General features: G+C 49.0%; 9 protein-coding genes across 10 annotated transcripts; 4 read left to right on the top strand and 5 right to left on the bottom strand.

Moving 5' to 3' along the window:
• Positions 1-840: 840 nt before the first annotated feature.
• AAFC00_005025 (uncharacterized protein) lies at positions 841-1,122 on the top strand (the record flags this gene model as incomplete). Its single annotated transcript, XM_069348217.1, has 1 exon — positions 841-1,122. The coding sequence occupies one exon, from the start codon at positions 841-843 to the stop codon at positions 1,120-1,122; it is 282 nt and encodes a 93-aa protein (XP_069197189.1).
• Positions 1,123-1,437: 315 nt separating this feature from the next.
• Positions 1,438-2,782, bottom strand: AAFC00_005024 (uncharacterized protein; the record flags this gene model as incomplete). The annotated part of the gene is made up of 3 exons (XM_069344751.1): positions 1,438-1,638; positions 1,691-1,916; positions 1,977-2,782. 3 exons carry the CDS (start codon positions 2,780-2,782, stop codon positions 1,438-1,440), a joined length of 1,233 nt encoding a protein of 410 aa, XP_069197188.1.
• Positions 2,783-4,262: 1,480 nt separating this feature from the next.
• On the bottom strand, positions 4,263-6,340 carry AAFC00_005023 (uncharacterized protein; the record flags this gene model as incomplete). Of its 2 annotated transcripts, none has more annotated exons than XM_069347786.1 (4): positions 4,263-5,079; positions 5,140-5,310; positions 5,365-6,106; positions 6,166-6,340. In XM_069347786.1, 4 exons carry the CDS (start codon positions 6,338-6,340, stop codon positions 4,263-4,265), a joined length of 1,905 nt encoding a protein of 634 aa, XP_069197186.1. The 2 variants fall into 2 exon arrangements, with proteins under 2 accessions (XP_069197186.1, XP_069197187.1); XM_069344750.1 differs by having other exon boundaries at positions 6,166-6,301.
• Positions 6,341-9,836: 3,496 nt separating this feature from the next.
• Positions 9,837-10,633, top strand: AAFC00_005022 (uncharacterized protein; the record flags this gene model as incomplete). Its single annotated transcript, XM_069344749.1, has 2 exons — positions 9,837-10,438; positions 10,504-10,633. 2 exons carry the CDS (start codon positions 9,837-9,839, stop codon positions 10,631-10,633), a joined length of 732 nt encoding a protein of 243 aa, XP_069197185.1.
• Positions 10,634-11,252: 619 nt separating this feature from the next.
• Positions 11,253-12,738, top strand: AAFC00_005021 (uncharacterized protein; the record flags this gene model as incomplete). Its single annotated transcript, XM_069344748.1, has 3 exons — positions 11,253-11,789; positions 11,840-12,410; positions 12,470-12,738. The coding sequence occupies 3 exons, from the start codon at positions 11,253-11,255 to the stop codon at positions 12,736-12,738; spliced, it is 1,377 nt and encodes a 458-aa protein (XP_069197184.1).
• Positions 12,739-15,254: 2,516 nt separating this feature from the next.
• AAFC00_005020 (uncharacterized protein) lies at positions 15,255-16,166 on the bottom strand (the record flags this gene model as incomplete). The annotated part of the gene is made up of 2 exons (XM_069344747.1): positions 15,255-15,778; positions 15,845-16,166. 2 exons carry the CDS (start codon positions 16,164-16,166, stop codon positions 15,255-15,257), a joined length of 846 nt encoding a protein of 281 aa, XP_069197183.1.
• A 1,703-nt stretch (positions 16,167-17,869) lies between these two features.
• On the top strand, positions 17,870-19,507 carry AAFC00_005019 (uncharacterized protein; the record flags this gene model as incomplete). Its single annotated transcript, XM_069344746.1, has 1 exon — positions 17,870-19,507. One exon carries the CDS (start codon positions 17,870-17,872, stop codon positions 19,505-19,507), a length of 1,638 nt encoding a protein of 545 aa, XP_069197182.1.
• Positions 19,508-20,114: 607 nt separating this feature from the next.
• AAFC00_005018 (uncharacterized protein) lies at positions 20,115-21,351 on the bottom strand (the record flags this gene model as incomplete). The annotated part of the gene is made up of 3 exons (XM_069344745.1): positions 20,115-20,453; positions 20,516-21,130; positions 21,214-21,351. The coding sequence occupies 3 exons, from the start codon at positions 21,349-21,351 to the stop codon at positions 20,115-20,117; spliced, it is 1,092 nt and encodes a 363-aa protein (XP_069197181.1).
• Positions 21,352-24,405: 3,054 nt separating this feature from the next.
• Positions 24,406-24,921, bottom strand: AAFC00_005017 (uncharacterized protein; the record flags this gene model as incomplete). Its single annotated transcript, XM_069344744.1, has 1 exon — positions 24,406-24,921. One exon carries the CDS (start codon positions 24,919-24,921, stop codon positions 24,406-24,408), a length of 516 nt encoding a protein of 171 aa, XP_069197180.1.
• Between the last annotated feature and the right edge of the window lie 395 nt (positions 24,922-25,316).

Raw genomic sequence — 25,316 nt, 5'->3', positions numbered from 1 at the left:
GAGATCATGTCCCACTCTTGGAGCTCGGCTCCTACAATGCTTCTTCGGCGGTCAACATCTTGAGATGGGATACATGTCAATGAAGAGACCTGCTGCAATGTTTAAACACCATCTTTGCAAATCGTTATTGATTGACACGGCTACTATGGTACAAGGAGATACGTCGGGGAAGAAGTAGTAGAGCTACATGACTATAACCTTGTCCCTGTATTTTACTGGAAATCACGACTCCCAGGTTGCAGTAGACGGCCGCACATACAGTTCATACGATTGAGATGGCATCAGACAGTTTCCTATCCACGATGTGGCCGCAATTATGGTGCGGCTTATCAAAAATGGGGGCTCCTACACGATGGGCTGCTCGGCTTTACGCACAATCGCCGAACCAGGGTGAGGTTACGTGGGAGACATTCAACCAACAAGCTTCCCGACAAGAATGGGCAATGACTGTGGTTTCATGCTACTGACAGTGGGTGGAACTAACGATGCTAAGAAACCAATGTGCGGTGGTAGAAATGGATCCTCACATTTAATGAGTTGCTTGTCAACTTTGGGACTAAGCACTAACATTCGAGTCGTGCCTCACAATCGTGGTCTTCATATACAAGCATACCATATTTGACCAGCTACATACTCTTCAATTCATTGTACTCGATACTTTCATCCAAAAGTACGTTTTGTTCGATATAGTCTACGGATTATCCTTGGCTTATACATATGTTGACTTGTCCAGTGTCCGACCAATCGCAAATCACAGAGCTTCTGCACTCTTATGGCAGTGTACTAGCATCTCGTTCGATTCGAGAAGTCCTCTCTCTTTATACCACTGATGGTGTCCTCATGGCTCCAAACTACCAGCCGGCAGTCGGCCAAGAAGCTCTGAAGTCATCTTATGAGCGAATCTTCTCAACCATCAAGCTGGAGATCGATTTCACTATCGACGAGATCGTCATCATGGATGAATCCTGGGCTTTTGCCAGGACGACAGCAGAGGGAACTAAATTCTGGCTCAAGAAAGATACCCAGGAAAAGCATCACAACCAGGAAATCTTCATTTGCCAAAAGGTCGATGATAAGTGGAAGATCGCGCGGTACTGTTTCTCGAGTATGAAGCCTCTTTAGGTCAGGGGTTAGACTTATGACAGTATCCAAATCTACTTGCGGGCCTTTCAGTAGTTTTACCCAATCGAAGTTCTGTAAGACTGGGTGACTTTGACCACATACATGCATTCATCGCTCCGTAGACTCCATCATCACTGTAGAAGTGCTTTTAGATACATGTGCACTATGTAATTTCTAACAGATATCATGCCGCTTCGTGAAGCTTACATTCTCACCCATCATATGCTAAGTAAATGCTGGACACAAGCTGATCATTTTTCCAATCTTGTGTAATGATGTCCTGTTGGAGACAAGACCCCGATAGATGCAAAAGGTTTACCATGCCAGCTCCGGCTTGCTCATACAGCTCGACGCCTCGAGCTTGGAGCAGAACATTTCCTCCTCGCTCGTCTTTGACGTGTCGCCGTTTGCCGGTTTTGGTAACGCCGGCCAGATCTGTTGACCGCCCAACTGTTCTTCCATCTTCCGATGTTCCATCACCGCAGATCTCACAGAGTTCTGGAAATATATAGGTCCCTATTGCTAAAATCAGTGAGAGCACAGGACATCGCAGCATAGAGCGATTTACCGATTCTTTATCTGGGTGGAGCTCGCCATTGACGAAGACACCAGAGTTGAGGTTCTCTTGCGCGGCTGTGCAAAGATCCTTGTCTTCCTCCAAGACCTGCTTGTAGAATGCATTGATATTTGCAAATTCCTCATCAGTGGCATTTTTGTGGCGATAGACCTCATATTCGATTTTACTTGTCGTTGCAGTGACAGGTAGCATCCTTTGAATATAGAAAAAATTGTCGCTGTCGAGAGAGTCAATCCCCATCCTTCTGCAAGCCGTATGACATCGAGTACAAACTTACGTGATGGTCACCGACGTTGTCGGGTAGAAGAATGTGATAGCACGACGAAATTGGGCATCTGTCGCATTTTTGTTGAAGATATGATGTTGCATGTGTCCGTCCTTTGGCTCGACTCGGTATTTGGTGAGATCGGAAACTCCAGCAATGAGAGGATGTGACGTAGCGCAATGGTAGCATTCATTGTAATTGTCGATCAATGCTTTCCAATTCGCATTCACGTCCATCTCCCAGTAGTGATCGAAGGTGAATTCTTCGCCTATATCGAATTGTGCAAAATTTGGTTGTTCATCAACCCCTCGAAATCTGTCCTCCCATTTGATTTCTGGCTCGCCGGCTTGCAGGTTCACCCAGATGAAGCCCGCCTTATCGACATGAACATGGATGGGAAGTAGACTCTGTTGGCTCTTGTCGAAATCCTTAACTGTTTCGAATCTTGGAGCTTTGGACAAATTGCCTTTGAGGCCATATGACCAGCCGTGGTACTTGCAGCTGAGAATGCTGGAATTGCCAGATTGTGCTTGGACAACAGGGTAGGCGCGGTGGCGACACACATTGTGGAATCCATTGATCTTGCCATCGCGATCTCGGACCAAAAAGAAAGATATGTTTGCCTGGGAGAACGACATGTAATCACCCGCCTGACGGAATCTCAGAGAGTGTGTGAGAATTAGCCAATTCTTAGAGAAGATGGCACGGCGTTCGAGTTGATACATCTCAGGTGAGCGGTACCATGACGCAGGCAGACTTCGGGGTGCCTCCTCCTTAGCCTGCTCTTCTTGCGAGCCACGGGAGAATAATCGCCACATGATTGATCGTTGATTTTCTTTGCGACTGAGGGATCGATATAATGGCAGGCGAGAAGTTCAACTTGTATATTTGATATCTCGCGTCTAGCCAGGCCTCTACAGTATGCCCTGAAGTAGCTATCAAGTCGCTGACAGTCAGACAAGTCGATAATTAATTGATTGACACTGGGCATTAGTTCTCATGTCTTGAGACTATATCCTATGGAATTCGGACGGAATCACGCCAAGAGTGGGGATGATTGGGGGCATCCGGATAAGATGTCCCGCCACCGTGATAGGCAAGAATCTATTCAGCCACGATAACATTTGGTGTAGACAATACTTCTTTTAGTGATGACCAGGGGACCTGAGAATCACCTGTTAAGTCTAGTTCATCCCCATCGCATGCCGAGATCGAACCTTTAGTCCATCACTTGCCAGAACAAAACACCTACGTATACACTGCATGAGGGCAGAGTGGAACACAATTTAAACAAAGGTGCAGTGACAGCAACATGACTTGGCTCAATCAACCTATCCTGATCGAAACCACACATCTCATCTCAACATAGCTGGAAGCCGTGTTCACATACAATCGACCAAGGCAGAAATGTGGAACTTGTTTTGTAGAAACCTCATCGTTTTCGAGTTTTCTTGAAGTGAGGCAAGTGGTATTGAAAGACCGTCAAACTCAGTAGACTTAGCGAATCTTGCACATGTCACTCGATTAGTGATTATCATTTCTTCTAGAACGAAGGTTCAAAGAGAGAGAACAGCATATCGGATACTTCGCCAAGTTGCACTAGACCAAGCTTCCCCACTACTAAGCACGCCACACAGCCACCCGACTGTCGATCGACAGGTCTCCTACCGTGGAGGACACGCCCCCACTCTCGACGACAATGGTGGGCATCCAAATTTATCATGTATGCCACCACTTCACGGATGTTGACAGACGTACCCACAGCGTGATAAGGCATGGCGAATTAGAAACGTGAAGCAATTATTTTGCAAACAGGTAGGCATTATTTACATGCGAGTCTACATCTTCCACTTTTCGAAGAATGAAACACGCAAACTCCAAAACAACCAACGCCCAATGTAGGCAAAATAGGTGTCCTCGTTTGAATCATGCAGCCTGGCTAGCCCTCAACCGCTTTCATGGTTGAAGCCTTCTCATCGAAATGCTCCTATAAGCTCATATAACTGTCTTGGATTGGGGTATCTCGCAAAATCACAACTTATCTGCAATGTAACTTTTTTGGTCATTGGTTGTAACGTCGGACAGAAGCAATGTGTCTCTTCTTGTACGAGCTCTCAGTATTTAAATTTGGTCTCGATCAAGATTAAGCTAGAAAGAACATCCGGATAGTTCAGTATCATCAGACATCCGAAGAACGAGCCGCCTGCGGTTCGATTGTGGTCGTGCAGCGTCGACCGCTGGCTCATCGCGACGAGCGTCGCATCGTGGCCACTTCATCTCTCGGTATTATAGCTAGTGTTACCATAGAGATGGGAACATGTCAAGGCCTCCGAATTCAATTGGTGAAGAGGACAATATCTCGTTCAACCCGAGATCCATGAGACTCAACGTGGGATCTACCGTCGGCAATCCAGAATCTGTCTCACTTCCTGCTTTCTGGGTAGGCCCCTCTGAAGCAGATTTCTTTAATGATGTTGCCCAAGTTCTGAAGGAGCTGTAATTGGGCTCGATCACCTGATCCATGTGATCGCCCGGTGTAGTACCCTCAGCGCTGTTTAGGGGTTTTGCAGCGATCGCTAAAGCCTCTAGCACGGCTACCTCGGCTTTCGCACTGTCATTGCCCACCATCATCTCTTTTATCATATCCATTCCGTTCGTCAGAGTATCTTGGAGTTCGCAAGATTGTTCATTGAGCGCCTCAGCGATAATTGCTAGCAGAGCAGCTCGACAGGAGCTGAATTCGGTGTACGAAGACCCTGCTAGTCCAACGCTACCGCGCAACGATTCACAAAGCTTTACGATAGCGAGAGCACCGTTCACACAATCTTCGGCTAGCGATACCCAAGGACGAGACGTTCGAGCAGCTTGCATCGAATTGCAAGCAATGGTACGTTGTCTGTGGAACAAGAAAGGTCGACCCATATAAATCTGATTCAGGTGGTAACTCATCATAAGATGAACGTTAGGTCGAAAGAGAGGGTGCGTGGGGGTGAATTTGTTGTAAACGACTTCCTCTGGAAGGCTCTGCCACCAGCGTCCCATCTTTTCCTTCAGTCCGAGTAACCTCGAGATATACTCAGACTGGAGTGTTTTAGGACACCGCCGTAACAAGTTTCTGTGAGACTGTGAGATGGTGCTGTGCTCATAGGAAGGCGTTTGAAGACGTCTGACTTACATGGCATGAGAGATATCCTCCAGATAATTGGTCAGCTGTATTATTGCTGACAAATTTTGATACTTATTCGGGCCGAAGCATGTCTGGAATTCTGGAACGTCGACAGGAAACTCTGCGTCTACATCACTTTGAAGCACAGTTGCAGGTCGCCCATGCAAGATGCTGATACGTCTATATTGAAGTCAGATATTTTTGTATGTCTCAAAAGCGCGATGGATCACTTACTTGTCTAATGCATAGGCTGACCACCACAGTCGTCTTTGCAACTCCGTGGACTTCGCATCCAGATCAGATCCTGATAGCTTCCTGTGCATACCGTTCTGCACACACATCTTGACAGAGAGCCCGAGATAGGTGTACCCAAGACCTTGCGCATCAAGAGGTAATGTGTATGCGGCGAGTAAGAGAAATGCTTGAGCACTCTCCACAGAGGCAATTATTGTAATATCAGGGATGAGTTTACATGCTTCATGGTAAAAGCATACACCTATGCCCCCCTGGGGCGATTCCTCAGCCGTGCGGTCTTGTTGTTTTGTCATTCCTGAATCTTTAGGAGTGGCTTGGTCGAGATGTGCGAATTGTGTGCCAATCGCCAGAACCATCAGGAAAGTACAGAGCGTGGGTGTGTCATCTTTAGATACTACAAAAGTCTTGTCATAGAAGTCGTGCATCTTCCTGAACAACCACTCTTCCTGAGCGAAGAAGTGGTTGCTTTGTCCGACACGTAAGAAAATCCGAATGAGGAATTCAGCGATCGGTCGGGGTGGCAAGCAGGCAAGCGCATTCTGGGCTGTTGGACCCGGCAGGTGCAATTGGGAAGCTCTCCAATAGCCACGACTTGTAAGTGCCCTTTTCAATTCAAGACGAGGCTTCATAGGCATCTCAGCATCATCGCAAGTAGATCGCTGGTCAATTCTTTGCTGCACTCGTTGAGAAAAGTTCCAGTGTGAGAACTCTCCAGAGTAGTCTAACGTACTATTAGCTTTGGCACCATGATCACGATACCTTTGGCTCGAAACCACCCACGTGCGGTACTGCTAGACAGCTTTTTGACTGTGAATCTCTCCTCCGAGATATCAAGATTGTCGATCGGGTCTTGACCTACAGTTTCTCTAGGATCTTCTAGCTTCTCCGAGATGCGCCGTAGGCTAGGTACATCCATTGGCACACGGCCAAGGAAATGAGAGATGATATGCTCCATGTATGAGGACCTGATATCCACGACATTATTTCGTGGGGAAGATCTAGATTCACTAATCGCTAATCTCAATAATGATGAGCGTCGAGCCATAAAATCGGATATCTTACCCGTTCCCGATACCTCGGTCTTTAGACGTTGAGAGGCTCGATGCGGCACTATAAGTGCAGCTCCGTTGCAGGCGAGAACATCTCTGACATGGTGAACCACCACGACATCTTTCTTTGACGGCACGACAATTATCACACCTTTCCGCTGTTAGTCATACCCTCGAGGTGAGGATGCAAACCCTTACGCGCGGGTGGCCCTCTGGCGGTCCGATTCTGGTACTCTTGCTCGCGATCGTTTTCGACGTCTGAGCTGTTGATCGCTGCTGGTGTCTCCAAGGGATTTACCCGATTCCATCGACGAACACTTGACTTCTTCCATCGCTTCTTATTTAAAGTAGTAAGATACGTCAAGGTCATCTATGCATTAAGGGGGAGCAGAGCTCGAAGTCTTATGGTGGGGGAGAGTGTGGGGTTCGCCTATCGCGATAGGCCTCGTCTGCATATCTGTTGTGCAAACGTATGCATCAGGGTACAGTATACCTGGTCTTCATCACTCAACCATCAGTGCCCGATAAGGCTGTTCTTGCACAGGTATCTTTACGTATTGGCATATCTCTTGACTTTCGGAAATGCTAGGTTTCGTTATCTGGTGCTCTGACTGTTGTCTGCACAAGTGGTAGATTCAGATTTGTCTACCATAAGTGCTCCCAAAGATCACAAATGACATATAATAAAGAATGGATGCGATGTATCACTCACAGCCGCAGAAATACTACAGAAACGCGAAATGCCTCTAGACGTAATTTAATCATCATGTCATTCCATAGTCCAAATTCCCGTAACGTGGTGACTTGGCTTTAGCCAATGACGATGTCCTTGACCTTGGCCCAGACATCGGCTTTGCCTGCAGGCTCCCCGTTCTCTTTCTCGGCCTTCTCGATCTCTGCCCGTATGCGGTCTTCCTCGTCGAAGACAAGTGCATCCTTGAAATTCATCTCGGAAGGCTTGACGATCTTGGTGCGGTACCATAGCTAAGAGAGCAACAGTCAGTATATGGTCATACCAATATCATCGTACAATGATGAGCTCACCTTGTAACCAATATAGTCCACAATAAATAGGGGCACCGCTAGGTAAGAGGAGAAAAAGCTCGTGGCGGAGGGCTTTCCTCCTAGCGGCCACACGGAGAGGTAAAACTCGCAGCCGAAGATGAATAACAGAATCACTAATCCCAGGTATTGAAGGTATGGTGCACCATGCGAGATGAACGGCAGGGTTTTGTGTAACACTCCCTGGGCCTTGAGACCCTGACGGAATCGTATGTGGGAGATGTAAATGGTCGTCCATTGACAGAGCCCTGCAATAGCAGTCTACTTGGTGTCAGTAATGTCGCGTGTACCTTATCGGTAGGTAAACTCACCAATGCTGTGAACCAACCGTACACCTCCGTACCAGTTGAGTCACAGTTGAGATAGCAGAGTCCGCCTCCAATAGAAGCGCTTATCGTGAGTGCAACCCAAGGTCTACCTGCTTTGTCTTTGCGGCCAAATATCGGATGGATCAACTTGATGTCAGAAAGAGCAGTCAGACTGCGACTGGCGACATAAACACTTGTGATGCCACAGCTTATCACAGTGAGGAAAATGAAGCCATTGATGGCATGAGCCAACCCCATCACATTGGCTCTTTTGATGGCGATAACAAAAGGGCTACCAAGTGTGCCAGAATTGTTGATAAGATCCGGGTCATTGGCAGGTACGCACATGCCAACAAGCCATATGTTGACAACGAAGAAGAGAAGCATACGCCAGAAGACTGGCTTGACCGTCTTTTTGATCGTTCTTCTTGGGTCCTTGGCTTCTCCTGCGATGGTGGCAATGTGCTCGGCTGATTGAGATATTAGCCCAGAGTCAACTCACAACTAAGAATATTGACTTACCACCGCCGAAACTGAACGCGGCCTGAACAAATGCTTTCGCAATACCCTTAATTCCATTCTTGAAGGCGCCTGGGTACTTCCAGTAGGTAAACTCGATGGGGCCATGGGTAGCAGGAATGCCACCAGAGGTCATGATGAACATGAAGAATATGACAAGAATAATGGCTAAGCATTTGATAAAGGATAGCCACAGCTCAATATGCCCGTATATTCTGACGGGGAAGAGATTGGCAACGACGAGAACGAACAAGAAAATGGTGATATAAGCTGCCATGGGAACGACCTCGGTTTCTGGCCAGAACTTGAGGACCGATATAGCGGCTGTGATTTCAGCTGGGATAATCATCGTCCACTATATCGTAGTCAGCACCTGTCCCTATCCAATCAAGACAACTTTGGGGATCGTACAGCAAACCAGAAGTTGACTCCCTCAGCGAATCCAAAAGCAGGATCGACGTACTCCGCACATTGGCGGATAAATCCTCCGTGGACTGGTTTATATGCGGTCATCTCACCGATAGACATGTACTGGACGTAAACGATGATCCTACTGGAGTCAGTATCGCGTTGAGTAGCATATAAATCATACGTACGCAACGATACTGTATGCAACAGCAATGCCACTACATCAAGGGTCAGAACGGCTCAATGCAAGGACTGCTCTTGCTAAGACAACCATACCCTGGTCCCGCTATACAACAAGTCAGTGAAAGGCTACATTAACGTGATGAACCTGATGTATACCATATTTCAGTGCTGTTCCGGTTCCCACCCAGAGCCCTGTACCGATACTGGAGATGCAAGTAAGTATCGTGGTTGGCGACTCACGCATCTCTGGTAACACTCACCCAGCGCCGAATGTCATATACATGATCTGGCGTTTTCCCAGAGCCCTATGATATCCAGCCTGATCCACCAGGTTGGAAAGATCAGCTGTGGTACCATTCTCGCAGTCTACTACTTCTTCTGGTTGACTCTTTGTGGTGCTGTCGAAGGCATATTTCGAATCCATCCTGCGTTGTACTTCCTTTCCTTGTGATGATCTTGAGCTGGGAAAATTGACGAAGATGGAGGACTGAGATCAAGAGACAGGAAGGTGCTGAACAGCGCCTCTAAATGCTGGCTCTGATCAATCATAATGGCAGCACACTATCAGTGCTATCAGTAACTTCCACTTGGCTATGAATGCATGTACTGTATAACGCAGCATAATCATCCTGGCCAGTATTGGGAAAAGATGCACCGGCCCGGGTGCTCTGATAGTAATGGGTTCCTGGTGTCAATGCTAAAAGAATGGCCGGCATCTAAGGCGCGGCTCACCGGCCCGGGCTAGCTTGGTGATAGGGCAGGACCTACCTTATGATAGCTCGAGGCCTACTTCGATACCTTGCAATGATGGGGTACTTTAGGGAGACATTTAGTATAGATATAACTGTGTCTTGTGAAAGTTGCAGCTATCTTCCAATCCTGATAGTCAGATTTTATCAATATATTTTTACAAGATTGCAATATGTCCCCAACACAAAAGCACGTTGTTTTCGATATTGTTGGCACCCTTGTCAGCTACGACAGATTGTTCAATGCTATCGATACGCGACTCGGCGATCGACTGCGAGCAGAATGTATCAAGCCGAGCTTGCTTGGCTACACATGGATTGAGGTTGCCGAGAGAGAATACACATATCTCAGTCTTTCGGGTGTCTATAAGCCGTTTGCAGAGGTCTTTGAAGCTATCTGGTATCGAATGCTCTGGATGGCCGGTATCAGCAAGCCTCGAGAGTTCGCCACTGCTGACGATCTTGCGTTCATCATGACCGAGTATCAACAGCTTGAGATGAGACCCGGGGCTGCTGAATGCGTGCAGAAATTGAGAGATGGTGGCTTCACAGTGTGGGCTTTCACTGCCGCAGACATCAAGAGGGTGTCTGGGTACTTTGCACAAGCTGGAATCGAACTACCTTCCGAGAACTTGTTGTCTTGTGACACAGAAGGAGTGGGAAAACCAACATTGGACGCGTATGTCCCATTATTCAACAAACTCAAGCAAAGCAGCGATCAGGTTTGGTTCGCTGCTGGCCATCAATGGGATGTATCGGCTGCCTCAAGAGTCGGGTGAGTCGCCACGACCTACCTTCAATGCCGTGAGCACAAGAAATGGACTTACTGACAGATCTCAGCTTCAAATCGGCATACTGTACCATCTGGGAGCAAGAACCCTTGACAAATTTGTTTGGAGAAATGGATGTGACTGGAGTTACGTTGCCCGAGATGGCCGATAAGGTTGTGGCGGCAAGCTCGACTTCATGATAAACCCCGCTCTTGGCATTGAGAATATGATAAGGCATTTATCAAGGCACTAGGTAGTAGGGTCGTTCATATAATTCTGAAATAAACCAAACTCACTTTGTCTATCATGGCTATCAGACTTAGAAGCTGTTTTGTGGTTCACCCCAGGAATTTAAAATATAGGGCCTACGAAGAGTGCACACCGTAGGTCAACAACTTATTCTTGTCCTAAGGTAGTTGTCGCATCAAGCAAGATCGTCACAGTACGTTCTTAAGCAGCAAGGATAGGTAGCGATCAGTACTACAGATCACGTTCACGAACCTATATCGAGATGCACCTATCTATATCTTCGTTTTGATGTGGATATCTAGCAACACTTGTATCTCGCCCTCAGGGATGATGGTTGACACTTTATGCGGACAAGGTGGGGTACGAGATGTGAGCCACCGGGCCGGGTGGCGGCCTATCTTCAAAGACAGCCTGATAGGTCTGGGTAACGTCCAACCACACGTGAATCGGCTAAGTGTAGCAGGTGCAAGAGCAAATGATTCCATATATATGACAGCATTTTGAAAACGCGAAGAACGTATAATTACGTAGGTCACACCTGCCCAATAATTAGCATAGTTATCCGTCACAATGGTGTCTACTTCTTCGCCGCATCCAGATGGTATGGTGTCGTTCTGGCGGGGCAATCCGCATGCTCTAGATGACTATCGTTCAACACCGGATCTACCTGCGGAGATTGATGTGGTGATTATTGGTGCCGGCTATGCGGGAGCTTCGACCGCTTTCCACATTCTAGACCAGAGTACAAACCAGACGCCACCGTCGGTCTTGATCTTGGAAGCACGACAAGCATGCTCCGGGGCAACTGGAAGAAATGGAGGCCATCTGAAACCGGATCCTTACAACCATGTCGCCTCTATCGCGGCAGAGTATGGCTACGAAGCGGCTGCTGAGGTGGCAAATTTCGAGGCCAGCCATGTGCCGGCGCTGAAAGCTTTCATTGAGAAAGAGGAGATTGACTGTGACTTTGTCGTTACTAGAGCTATCGACGTACAGTTGAGTAGTGCACATCGCGAAAGATTGAAGGCTGGATACGAAAAGCTGCTCCATGCTGGTGTGGAAGCTACCAAGAATGTGTTCTATGCATCGGAATCTACAGCCGAGGGCGTAAGTTGGCGCAACCAACAGGCATCATGGGCGTGCTAACACTATAGCAGTTATCCGGAGTCAAAGGGGCAAAGGGTTGCTTCAGCTATCCAGCTGGTCATCTCTGGCCATACAAGTTGATAACGGGGATCCTTGCACGCGTTCTAGCCCGAGGAGTGAACCTGCAGACTCACACTCCAGTAAGCGCTGTTTCAGAACAGCAAGATGAAAGTGGTCGTTGGGTAGTTCAAACACCCCGAGGCACAGTGAGGGCGAAAAACATCGTCTTCGCCACCAACGCCTATACTTCGTCGATTCTACCACAGTACAAAAACAAAATTGTCCCAGTGCGAGGAATCTGCAGCAGAATCGTTGTGCCTGATCCGGCTCCGTTACTTTCATTTACGTATACGCTAAGGTGGGGCCCTGTCATGTACGACTATCTCATTCCCAGAGCAGACGGTAGTATTGTAGTCGGTGGCGCGCGGACTGCGTACCTGGAGAACCTAGACTCCTGGTACAATAACGCAGATGACAGTAAAGTCATCGAATCTGCAAAGTCGTACTTCGATGGCTACATGCAGAGGAACTTCAGAGGATGGGAGAACAGTGGAGCAAAGACCAACCAAGTCTGGACGGGAAGTAAGTTTTCTCCTTGTACACTCAAAGTAACACGAGTCCATGCTAACGCATAAGCATAGTCATGGGATATTCGTCCGACTCGCTACCACATATAGGCAAAGTACCAGGAAAATCGGGTCAATTCATTCTAGCTGGCTTCACTGGCCACGGAATGCCAGAGATCTTCTTGTCTGCCAAGGGGGTGGCCGCAATGCTTGTGAATGATACTTCCTTCGGGGAGACCGGCATTCCAAGACTGTATAAGACAACACAGGCACGTCTTGACAGCAGCGTGAACAAGATCCTAACTTCAGTCGAGGATGTCATTAAACCACAACCAAAGCTCTGATCACTTTGGGCGACGGAGCCGCTACTTAATAGCACATGTGTGGACAACTTGATCACCAAGAATCCAAGTAAGGTAGATTGAGAATACAACTGACCATCATGATACAAATCATTCACTCTTTGTCGTTTATTGCCAAGATGTGAACACATGTAATGGTATGTTGCCATGTTGTATTGTTAAAGGACAATCAAAGCTTTATACAGTTATAGAGGTATTCAGGCTATTGACGGGACATGGCAAGTGGAGAGAATATGCATAGAATCTTGGATATTGGAGGACAGACACGATCATGCCACTACAGTGACCAATGGAGACCCGGATTTCATTCTGGAGACAATATCAATGTGGATATCGAGATGAATTGTAAGCAGTGTAACCCCGTATACCACCGAAACGTCTTGCAATTATCCGTGTAGATTATAGGGACCGTTGCCAGATGGCAGTATGTGCCGGAGAATAGTAATTCAGACTTTTGTATCGATCTTGGCCATGGCGGAAATGATCCTTTGCACACTCACTTACAGTACAAAGTTTCCCCGGCATCGGAAGGTTCATCGTCTTGCATCAATGCCAACGTGAATTAAAAAGCACGCTTGACGACACCGAGCCCCACCAGGTTCGTATTCAGGTATCTGCCCTGGTATACGATCCAACGCAGACATGGTGCATTCAGGACTATCCCCAAATATCTCGACCCCATATTCTCCCCACACCAAAACTCGTATCCCCACGACCGAGGCTTTCCACATCCAGCGGAGATCTACAAACAAGGATGGAATTTTCGGTTATTCAAGACAACTTTTTTACAGGTACTGTACAAAGGTATAGTGATGTGGTAACTTTATATCTTGCATGACATCGATGTCGCATTGTGACTGCTGCAGTGACACGAGACGCAAGACACACGAGGCCCTGAACCTAAGGATACGAATACTGACGATAATACCATGAAGATCACAGCAGCATGCATGAGCATTCTGAGATGCAGCGAACAGATTCACCCGGCAGAATATGCTACTCTGTCGAGCAAGTGTTCAGTATATAGACTCACACGAGTCCCAAGTTCTTTCTTCAGATTAGAATCATCACATAATCTAAGAAGATGTTCGCTACCAAAGTCCTTACCAGTATTCTTGCGCTGGGCACAACCGGCACAGCATCAGTCATACGAAGACAAGACAACGATGCGAAAGTTAGCTATTTCTTTACTTCATTCCCCGTACAAGATGAAGCCATATACATGCATCTGCCCAATGGCAACGACCCTCACTCATACCAACGCCTGTCCATCGACGGGTCAGAAGCAATCCTTCGCAGCAATGTGGGCACCCAAGGAGTGCGCGACTCACATATTGTCTCCTCGCAAGACGGCAGCAAGTTCTGGCTCACAGCGACTGCCCTGAACGGCAATGGCTTCGGCAACGATTTCAACGCCGCGAGCAAATTCGGTGGTCGAGGAATCGTGATCTGGGAATCCACTGACCTCGCCACCTGGACAGGGCCTCGCCTGACAACCCCTCGTCAATGCGACCGCCGGCAATGCATGGGCTCCATAGTCATATTGGGAGCCATTGATGGATGCTTACGTTATCGTCTTCGCCTCTCGATTCTGGCCTGACTCCGACCCCCAACGCACCGGGCCCGTCCCGAACAACGTGCTGACGTCCGTCACCACGACGGATTTCCAGTCCTTCACCGAGGCTCAGACGTACCTGTCGCCCGGCTTTCCCGTCATCGACGCCACAATCCTGCATATGCCCGAAGAAGGCGCCAATGTGTGGTACCGATGGGTCAAGAGTGAAGTCGACTACAAGATCTTCCAGCAAAGGTCCACGAACGGCATCCTGGGCACGTGGACCAACGTGGGCGGTGCACCAGACGATGCGCGCGTGCAGTTTGCATCACAGTACGAGAACAACGAGGGACCGTTGATTTTCCGCGATAACCTCGATGGCTCCAAGTTCCACCTGTGGATCGATGAGAATACCCTCGACTCGTATATCCCTGGCTCGGCTGATACTCTCAACGATATCAATGCGTGGACTGCAGACGGGCTTTATGGTTTCCCGCAGCATGTCAAACACAGAAAGGTGTTTGCGGTCAATCAAGCGCAGTATGATGCGATCAAGACGCGATATACTGTGGTGGCATAGCAGAGTAATCGATTGATAGACTAACGAGAGTTGCCCAGGGTGGCGATGGACTTCCAAAAGGCACTGGGAAATATATGATCTGACTGAATGCCAAATCATACATGCCTGAAGTTGTTCTCCGATTTACTTATCCAATCTCCATCTTGATGAATGTTGTAAGCTTTAGCGTGAATCGAAATTTACATGTCCGGCAACGCAACTATTGCATATGCTAAGCTATCTCGATGTTGTATGCTGATGCTTGTGGAGCTCTACTGCAGTACCTTACGCTCATTATGAGAATTCTTTACAATAACGAGAACAAAGGGACAAGACACCAGTGAGCGCAGCATAGAGACAGTGTCTGATTTTGTATACATCAATTTACGGAATATCATCGTCCTCGCCGTGGAACAATCGCAGAATAGCAGCAGCGACCATCTCACCATCATGCTCGAGCTCAGCAGTCTCCTTGGATATCTCAGCATGCTCCTCATCCTTGATGCCTCCGTTCTCCACACGCATGTCAATCTGTCTTCGAACCATATCTTCGTCGAAACCCAAATGTCCTTGACTCGTGAACAATTTGTCCTTGAGATAGACGCCCTGGACCTGAGTCTTCTCCGTGCTTCCCCACACGTGGACTTTGCTGTTCTTGGGGAGCAGGTCAGTAGTGGACGGTGAAGGAGCGTTGGCGACGTGATCTTGATGCATTTGATGGAGATGCAGGATGTCTTCTGATGTTCGGAAAAGCTTTTGTCCAATTTCTGTCAACTTGACGGGTGTATGTGCTAGTTCCCATTCAGAGCCTTCTGTCGGCTCTACTGTTGAGCCGAGCAGACGACATAGTAGCTGGTGACCGAAGCACACTCCGCTGAATCTGATGTCTGGTCGATGGAGCCATAGTTCTGTATTATGATCAGTTGCTGGTTCAATTGACCATAGTTTTATTGCTCTACGTGTTCACGACTCACCTTTCAATAAATCTAGCAATTTCAGGATCCACTCATCGTCCCCATGAGCATCGTACATACTGCCAGTGATGAGAATGGCATGAACATCCGTCAAATCATCTAGCGAAGGAAGGGAGCCACCCTTTGGCTCTACCACAAAGCGCATTGCTGTCTCGATTTCTAAGGGTGGGGTATGGTTGTCTCCTGCGGTCTTGAACAGGCGATCGAATATTTGACCGAATGAGCCTTTGGTCTCTGTCGTGTCCGGATGAGGTTCGTCCGTTTCGAATACCATCATCCTTACTTTGTTGGGCGTCTCCGAGCCGGAGAAGTTGTGCGCCATCTTGCACTTTTTGAACACAGAAAGATGTACTATGTTATGTTTTGGATGTGGCTGCTACGGAGGTAGAGACAAGTCTTGTCCCGGGAATGAATTCTGCTCTCGAAAACTTGGACAGGTTGAATGAACAAGACTGTGATGAATGCCTCAACTGCAATGAATTTGATGATTTCAGTCTTGTTTCCTCTATTATCTCACAAATACAATACTCGCCTTAGGCAGGGGCCAGACGAGGAGGACATTGGAACAATGAGACAGAAAAACATCACTACGTCATCCATACCTAAATCCCACGTAAACACAATTTACGTAAAGGCCAAGCAAGTTCGTATGGACATGAAATGCTTGGGACCTGTTGCCAATGTGCTCCGAAAGGTTGTGTGACGGACAAGTGAGAGATCAAGATGATGGTGGCGGCTGGAGAATGACTACAAGTTGAAAGCGTGATATCAAATTTGACAGTGCCCGGTGGCGAGTGCAGTGACAAGTCTTACATGACTGCTATAGATTGCCGTCCAGGCGGACCTTTGAAAAGATGACCTTTTAAGCCGTTAACAGGACATGACCATCATGATTCGGCTCGTTCTTGCTACGATAAATATATCGTCGAAGCTGCCTTGGTGGTCGTGAATCCAACCCATACCAGGAAAGCCGGCCCTGGTTGTCAATGATCAAAGTGAGAGTTGTTGGCCAAAGATGCTGCCACAACAATTGCATATCATGACTCGTGACACCGACACACTCCTATGAAACAGGCCATCCTATGGAATAGACCATCCAGGCATCTGCAAGTTCTTGCATCCCAGACATCGAACAACTCAAACAGAGCCATGAATTCAAGCGTCGACACGCAACGGCCGAGTGAGAGAGAGAGACAGAGAGAGTGCGCACCGAATATCCCGTGTCCAAACGCCGCCGCCCTGGAATCACATTCAATTCTTGGCGCGCGGGAAATGCAGTCGCTCTCGGCGCTCGCAACGACGAGGTCACCAAACATCAAGGTCACATTCCCGCAATCTGCATGTGATGGCAAAAGACCTCTTCCGACGACCGGAAGGACACTCGTTACTGCTTGCAATGAATCCGCATCTCACTGTCGCATCTTCATGCCCCACGCTCGCTTGGCTTCGGATCCGCCGTGGGGTGGGGGCGGGCGAGAAGAGCCCCCATCTGTGTGGCTGTGGAACGAAAGAAGCCACTTCCGGGTGGTTTTCGTGTGATGGTTCGTCGGAAGTGAGCACACTGATAAAGATGGATTGACGATGTCTTTCGAGATCTAATCTGATTGAAATGGGAAGAGGGAAACCCGGGTGGACTGGTATAGCTACTCGATTCTTGTTATCTGACTTCCTTGCTGTACGACCTATAAAGAGTCCTGCCAGAGGAAGTAGTGCGCCTGTGCCTTGCGTGTGCTGCTGACGGTCCTGCATCCGATAAGATGTGACTCACCTTGCGTTGACTTATGCCTTTGCATTCTCTCGCTCCTACTTGTCGGCTTAGGGTTTCTCTTGGGTCAAGATACGTTTGTATAGATAGCCGCGCGTCGACGATCTGAGCCCTGAGTTGATCGAGGCAACAGGATCAGTAGTAGGTGGTAATAAAGGCGCATGCATCCTGCCTTGCAGACTCTAACGCTGCACTTCACATGAAAACTCATGCCAAAATAGCATCAGCAGTAACATATCATCAAGGTCATCTTCCATAACATGGGACGGCGGACACTGTTACTGCTGTCCGGACTGCCATGGCTGACTGCAGCAACTACTCTGCCTCAGCATAGAGAGAAAGATGTACCTAGTGCTAGCATTAGCAATGCTTACCATATCTTCAGCTCTATCCACGACTCAATGAGGCAGTTTGGATCCTCCTTGAACCATAATGGCATGGGAGTGTTTATCGCTCATGTTCCCGAGGGCACTGAGCTCTATCATGGCACCAGTAGTCCTTATCCTGTCAATGGAACTGAGTGGCTCGCATTTGAACCCGAACATGCTATGATATTCTCTCGTCCACGACGCCCACCACCAGGTGTAGGAGAACCGCCAGAGCATGGTCCTCCAAGGGACAAGTGTCCCCCGCGCCGTGATCCTCAGGAAGATGAAATGACGAAAAAGCATATGAAGCCCAAAGATCCGTCAATAGACGAAAATCCGCGTGGGATCATTGGTGCACTAGGACGACTCTTCGGACAGCAGACATCCTTCGAAGCCGAGGACGTAGCTGATACGCTCAACACCAAGGAAAAGAAAAATGACGACGAAGAGGAGAAGTTCGGCTACGTTCACACGTATCGCACGAAGCATGCATTACGTTTAATGTACCTCGACGGACAGTCGGCTGCGAAGTCCGACAAGGGCACTCTCGATGTCCAGGATATCGTCATCCGCAACGTGAGTGGTGCTTCACCTCACGGCATGTGGGAAGAAAAGCTGCGGGCGTCTGAGATGTGCCGCATGGCGCAAGCAGATTACCAGGGTCACATTGATGGCATATTGCGCATGGAAGGAGGGTTCGAGATTATTCTGTGTTCATTCGCTACGCACCTCGATGTCGTGCGCATCACAGCGGATAGAGGTAGTGGCGAGGGTTTCGGTGGTCACGATGGCAAGGCGGAAGACCTTTTCAGCTACTATGAGGCTGTCGCTGCAAGATACGATGGTATCGGAGCCGGGAGAGTAAGACTCGATTACGACAACCCTGTCACCTTGTTCGCTTATCCCGAGGCCATGTACTTCGACTCCACAGGTCGACCAAGAGTGGATAATAGATCGACCGAGACTCTCGAACGAGTGAGAGCAGACATCAAGAAGATGGTGCTCACACCTCACAGCAAGGACTCCGACCACGCACCGACGAATTGGCAAGACATTACGGACCAGATCATCGCCAGATACGCAGACAAGATCGAGTACATGACGTCTGGCAAGGTCGCAACACTGAAAGCTCTGAAGGGAAGCATCGATCAAGCCATGCGTCCCTTCATTGACTACAGTGCTCGAAACACCTCTCTGGAAATCGGGAGATGTACACGACAGTTCTGGCCGAGCGGAGTCGAGGCTTCATCGATTGCTAGTCTGGCAGTGCGAGACACGTATGAGCATCTGTGTTCCTCACTCGCCGCTGCCGCTGGCGAAGATGACTACGATGGCGCCCTTGCCACAGTCAAGGAGCTCAAGCAAAGTCTCGGCTGGACGACATGGAAAAGATGTCGTGGGTGTGGCGTTCACGAAATCTGCTTGCTTCCTATCTGGCCTGTTGGTTCGGAGGAAGACTTCATTCAGCCTCAATGTGTCTCGAGCGACACGATAGAAGATCGCCGTGGCAACTACTGGAGAGATCGGTAAAAAGGACCCTGCCATTCGCAGTGACGCGATGTGATGCAAATCAATGTATGGAACCAGATCTGTCCTGCTTAGACTCGAGATCCGGTGTCCGGCCTCGTAGATACAACCGATGATGCACTCCGTTCCCCTCTCCTGCTTGATTCGGGCGGAAGATGATTGCTTCTTGATTAGGCTAGTATTAAAGTTTCTAAGTTAACTGCAACAATTAGCGAATAATGTTGCGACGCCCGCTGCCCTCAGGCAAGCGGCGAAGTGGAAGAGAAATAAACCCTTTTACCCAACTCTGCCCGCTTATGAAGGTGTGAATATACAAATGAAGAAAATCCATCGAGTGCGAGGAATCAGAGGCTCCTCTTGCCCTTTTCCCGCTCATGATGGACCTAGACGCGGCCAATGCGGATATATCCTTCTCCCTGTATTTCTCCGTAACAAATACCCGCAAAACATTACACCCGTGAATTACTGCTTGGACAATTATTTTTTTCTTTGTCTAGTGGTGAGCGCGTTACCCTGTGGGTGAGCAGTAAGCCAGTACCATTTCTTTGCGACACCATCGGGCATGACATGACACTCGTTCCTGAAACCATCAACGGTCGTGCGTTCCATTCTACTTGCGCAGACCGAAGACAAGACCCAAGACGAGGGCGAGGATACAGCAGATGATGACGACGATCCAGAAGCACCACCACTTCATCTTCCTGGCACGGCGCGCGGATGCGATTCCCTTGTCGAGCTGTGCGTTACCGGCTTCGGTGTCCTTCTTGACGTTTTCGGTGTGCTCCTCGGCCTGCTGGACCATGGGTTCTTGGATGATGACAGCTTCGGCGAGATCCTCAAAGAGCTTGTTGAGCTCGATGAGAGTGCGCTCGATCTGTTGGATGTCGTTGTGACGGGCGCGGACAGCGCCAAGGACAGTGGATGCGGTGGCGGTGCGGTTCGTCTTGAGCTGCAGAGACACAGGGTATCAGTATCGTGAGGCGGTTCGCGAAGCTCAAGTCACAAACTTACAGCAGTCTGGAAGACGCCCTCGTTGCCCCAGTCGGCATTGGCAGCTTCCTGGACCTCGGTCTCGGTGGCTTCGGGGTTGACGATACGGTACTGCCTGGCGATTTGCTCACGGTATCTGCGCTCGTAAGAAGCCTCCTCGGTCCTGTACTCCTCCAATTGCTTCTTGAAACTGGTCTTGAGTTGGCCACTCTGGCTGTCCTTCATGTTGTTGCGTCCTGATCGCGCCGCATCGGTCTCAAGGAACTTGATCTGGTCCTTGATGGATGTGTTGAGGACTTGAGTCTGCGTGACAATTGACTCGAGAGCCGAGTTTGACGAACTGTCCGGGCTGGAAAGAGTGCGCTGGTGGGCGGAAGCGATCTGGCCAATGTACGAGGTGAGAGTGCGGATGTCTGCCTTGACAGCCTCGACACGAGCGAGGAAATCGGCGTTGGAGAGAACAGTCGACGTGTGTTGGTTCATGGGCGCCTGGCTGCCATGGGCTGGACCGGTCTGAGCGGGCACGGCTGACGCTGACTGAGAGACGGGGGCCTGATTGGAGCTGTAGCTGGAGTCTTGGGTAGCCTGCGAGTAGTTGGACTGCTCGTGGCGGATCGGAGGGGGTTGAAGCGCTCCCTGTGGAAATCAATTGTCAGCATCGCCGTGCGCAATTGCAGCACAACGCAAATCATCGTCGAGGATCAAAGGGTGCGACTCACCGTCTCGCCGTAGCCGTCTTGTTGACCGTAGCCATCGTTGGATCCGTAAGGGTTAGACGCGCCATAGCCTCCACCGGCGCTGTTGTTGTCCTGGCCATACGGGTTGCCGCCGTAGCCCGAATATTGATTGTAAGACATGTCGGCCTCTGCTGAGTGTCGCAATCCGAGTTGTTTGTGTTTGCAGTCGCGCGACGACGTATGCAGAGAATAGAATCAGAGTATCGATTGGATAAACTTATTGAATTTGCAGGTGGTCTGTAGACGGATTGATGCGACTGATGATGTTTGTTTCAGACGGCGAGATAGAGATTGATGGGGGGGGGGCTGGATTGGTGGAGATGGGGACTGAGATGAGATGATTAATTATCGTTGGTGTATGGGGGAGAGAGAGAAAGGCTTGGGATTAATTCAGAAAAAGCCAAGGATGGGAGCGACGTCGCGGGCGCTGATGTAACCGAGCAACCAGTAGACAGAAGAATGAAAAAAAAAAACAGCTACCGGGGACAGGGACTGAAGGGCAATTACGGTATTGATAAGGCGCGGTAGAGTGTCGCAAACCGACGGCGATGATGATGATGAAGTATCGACGGAAAGAGCGGAAGGGGAGAAGACAGAAGAGGGTTTAAGAGTGAGGCAGAGAGAGACTCAAGAATGGCGTGGGGAAGAGGCTGCCTAGACGACTTGAAGGCAGGGCGGCGCAGCAATAGTTGCAGTGAATACACCTCAGATGGAGAAGCAAAAAGTGTTCTCGACTGGTGGTATGGCAAAAGCAGTCCGGGGATTCGCTTAGCAAGAGATCGAGAAAGCAAATGGAGAATTTACCAAAGGGCTCTTCGCTCACCCTACAAGCAGCACAATATCACATTATTACAGCATTAGGCAGGGAGCGAGCACAATACACAAGAACCATACGCACATGCCCTTGCCTCTCCGTCCAGACCAGACCAGGCACACGCTTCCTCACGTTGCCCGTTGCCATGGGATCTACAACTTTGTGTCAATCACACCCACTCAAAACGTCGCTCGCTCAACTGCTCAGACCTCTTTTATTTGGCCCTCTCGTGTCGTGTCTGTCCCGCTTTTCACGGCCCTACCTTACTTTGTGCGACTCTTTTACTCTGTCGCGCCCTGCTTTGACTTTCATTTGCGTGAGGAAGCGCCAATCTCAATTCACCCATGAATCCACTCTCCCCACCACTGTCCAACTCTCCCCATCCGAAACGTCGTATTAGCCACCGCCACAACCTGCGCAATTTCCCGCGCCTCATCTCATCTCATCTCATCTCACAGCCTTATCTTTGTTGTTGGTCAAGCCGGATTTCTTCTCCATGACGGTTCCGTTAACGGAAGCCTCCAGGCCGACAGTATTCGCGACTCAAAATCGCCTCTATCGTTCCACTGTTGCATGTGTCTGCCCGATCAAGTATACTGTGCTGCAGCTTTACGAGAGGATCAGTGTTGCGAAATCTGTAGCCTGCAAAGAACAAGTGGGAGCCTGAGAGGTTGACGGCATTAAGGTGAAAGATTCAACAAACCTGGCCACGATCATGCCACTTTATGGTTGGTCGTTAGGAACTCTGTTTCAACAAATAAACCAACCTCAGAACTTTGCACAGCGTTGCTTTCTTGGTTTGACTTTACATGTACGGTCAAGCCACGAGAACGAAATGCGCATTGCAAAGGCAATATATTTGAGGTATGCCTAAGGTACCTCACTCTACTGTGCGCACAAGCACAAGCGCGAGTACAGAACCATCGTGACCTTGGCTTCGCATACAGAAGAAACAGTAGAGTGACCTTGGTCAGAGTGTAAGAAAAAGAAGCTGATAGTCGACCTGGCCTGGCAATCGTCGTGTACGATCCAGTAGTACTTGTATACTGACTGGCGCCTTTCGACCCGTAGCAAAGTACCGAAAACTGCCTTTGCTCTTATGCCCACCAACCAGCAAGGCCTGGACAAGTAAATCAAAAGCCGACTGATCGGCTACTTGCTAAGGTAGGTACGGTCCAAGTACCTTGAGGCGGCGGTACAAAAAAAGTTACTTTTATACCTTGTCTTCGAGAAGAGGTGACATGCTGGAAGCACGCGGAAGGAAAGAAGTCCAGAAGGAGTAAGGTAGTCGGGCCGGCATCTGATGTACAAGTAGCAGGACAGAGAGCCGGAGAGAGGGCAACGAGTGTAACAGCTTTGCTCTTTTCTTGTTCCAGACAAGGACAACGTCGTGTACATGCACAGTTACTGTAAGTACGTACGAGTTACATTTACACGCAACATGCTAAAACGCTGCCTCGGCACGAAGTCATTCTTCCTCTTCCGTTTCTACCTAGCCTTTTAGTGTCGTAATGATACTTGTATATGCGACGAACGCTTCTGGGAATAAATTAGGAAACCCACTGAGAAGCAAGTGGGGTGAGTGAGCGTGTGGTGCGAGTGCGGGTGCGACATTACCTTGAATTGGTCATGGATGTGAGATCGTACGTCACCACTCCGGTCCCACTGCCAGTCGAGTCGAGTCAAGTCAAGTCATTGGACCCTTTTCCTCCCTCACAAAAGTCGTAATCAATGCAATGAAAGAAAATAAATGGTTTTTTCAGGGCAGATGATTCACTAGTAGCAGATCATCACTCTCGCTGCCCCCCCCCCCCCAAGCCCCAAGCCCCAAGCTCTCGATAGAAAGTCGGATGGCCGAAAGAGATCGCCCAGGGAAAGGAAGAAGGGGAAAACACAAACTAAGTAGCATGTGAACAATCTAGTATATCATTTCTTGAGATGAGAAAATTACTACTTCGGAGGTCTACCACTACTACAGAAACAAGAAACAAAGGTGAACTAAGTATAAGCCATAAATATCCACCAGTCAATACCTTATATACAGAAAAGTGGTCATTGACAGAAAATGTACAGAACGGGGAATCCGCAGCAAAAGTCTTCCCTGTCGCTGCGTCATAGGTATGAGGCGACTTCTTCGTGCTCGCCCCACCCGCGATTAAAGAGACGCTGCAGAAGTGTAAGAAGAGAAGGTAGTCGCAGCCAGTGCTCCAGATCAAGGGTAATAACAGGGAGTAAGAAAACAAGAACCAAAAACAATCGTGCCATCGTGATGTATACCCGTGACGCCGTAACCCGCTCAGCGGTCGAACAATACTCATAAGCAAACCCCAGACGAAAAGATAATGATATCGTTCGGACGATCACATTTCAAATTCGCCCAGGTCGCGCATAAGCACAGCCATCTCCGCGCGTTTCGCAGCCTCTGCGAGAAGGTTGAATCCTTGCAAATAAGGTGCCGTTTCCGGCACGCCTCCGCCATGGCCTCCTCTCTGGCCCTGATAGCCAGGGAAAGCTTGCTGCTGGGGTTGTTGCGGTAATGATTGGAACTGCTGGTTGTTGAATGATTGAAATTGTTGGTTGTTAAAAGACTGTGCGGATGCTTGCATGGTAGGACCCTGCATGGGAGCGAAGTAGTTGTCGCCGCAACACGGTTGACGTTCTGCCGTGGGCGAGGGTAGAGGTGCTGAGCTCATTACTGGTGATTGTCGTGAATGCATGTTGGTTTGACTCGGCGATGTGCTTATCGAGCCCAACGATGAGAGGCTGGTTGTGCTTTGGAAGGTAGAGTGCATCGTGTTGGGAGAGTTGACTTGAGGATACGACGGCCTCGATGCCTCGGGATGAAGTTGGAAATTCTGGCTATATCTTGAATCCATTTCGAGTTGAGAGATGATATCGCAGCAAGTTTAGAGTTGGGTGGTGCTGGGTAGTGAGAAGTGTCGTGGAGATGGGACGTCAAGAGACGAAGTAGGAAAGTCTACAGCGTTTTGTAGAAGAAGGGTGTGCAGATGATCAGGAGTGATGACACCAAGCTGACAGCCACAGGGTGGTCAAGTGGGCGGTGATCGACGGCACAGAAGAGAGTAAATCGAAACGATAACCACCGGGTTCAGAACCGAAAAAGTGGGATGGGTGGCTGCGAGGTTGCTCTAGACTTGACAGGCGACAGGCGAACGGATGATAGTCGGATTGGGGTGACTGTTGCTTTTTTGGAGACCTTGAGGGGGTGCGGTGTAGCGGGCGCGGGGATCAAGTAGTTCAAAGACGGCAG

Source organism: Neodothiora populina (genome assembly GCF_041146345.1).
Source record: "Neodothiora populina strain CPC 39397 chromosome Unknown canker_contig_3, whole genome shotgun sequence".
In the NCBI taxonomy this organism is placed as follows: Eukaryota; Fungi; Ascomycota; class Dothideomycetes; order Dothideales; family Dothioraceae; genus Neodothiora; species Neodothiora populina.
The sequence above is the reverse complement of the archived record's forward strand: the minus strand, read 5'-3'. Positions and strand labels throughout refer to the sequence as shown.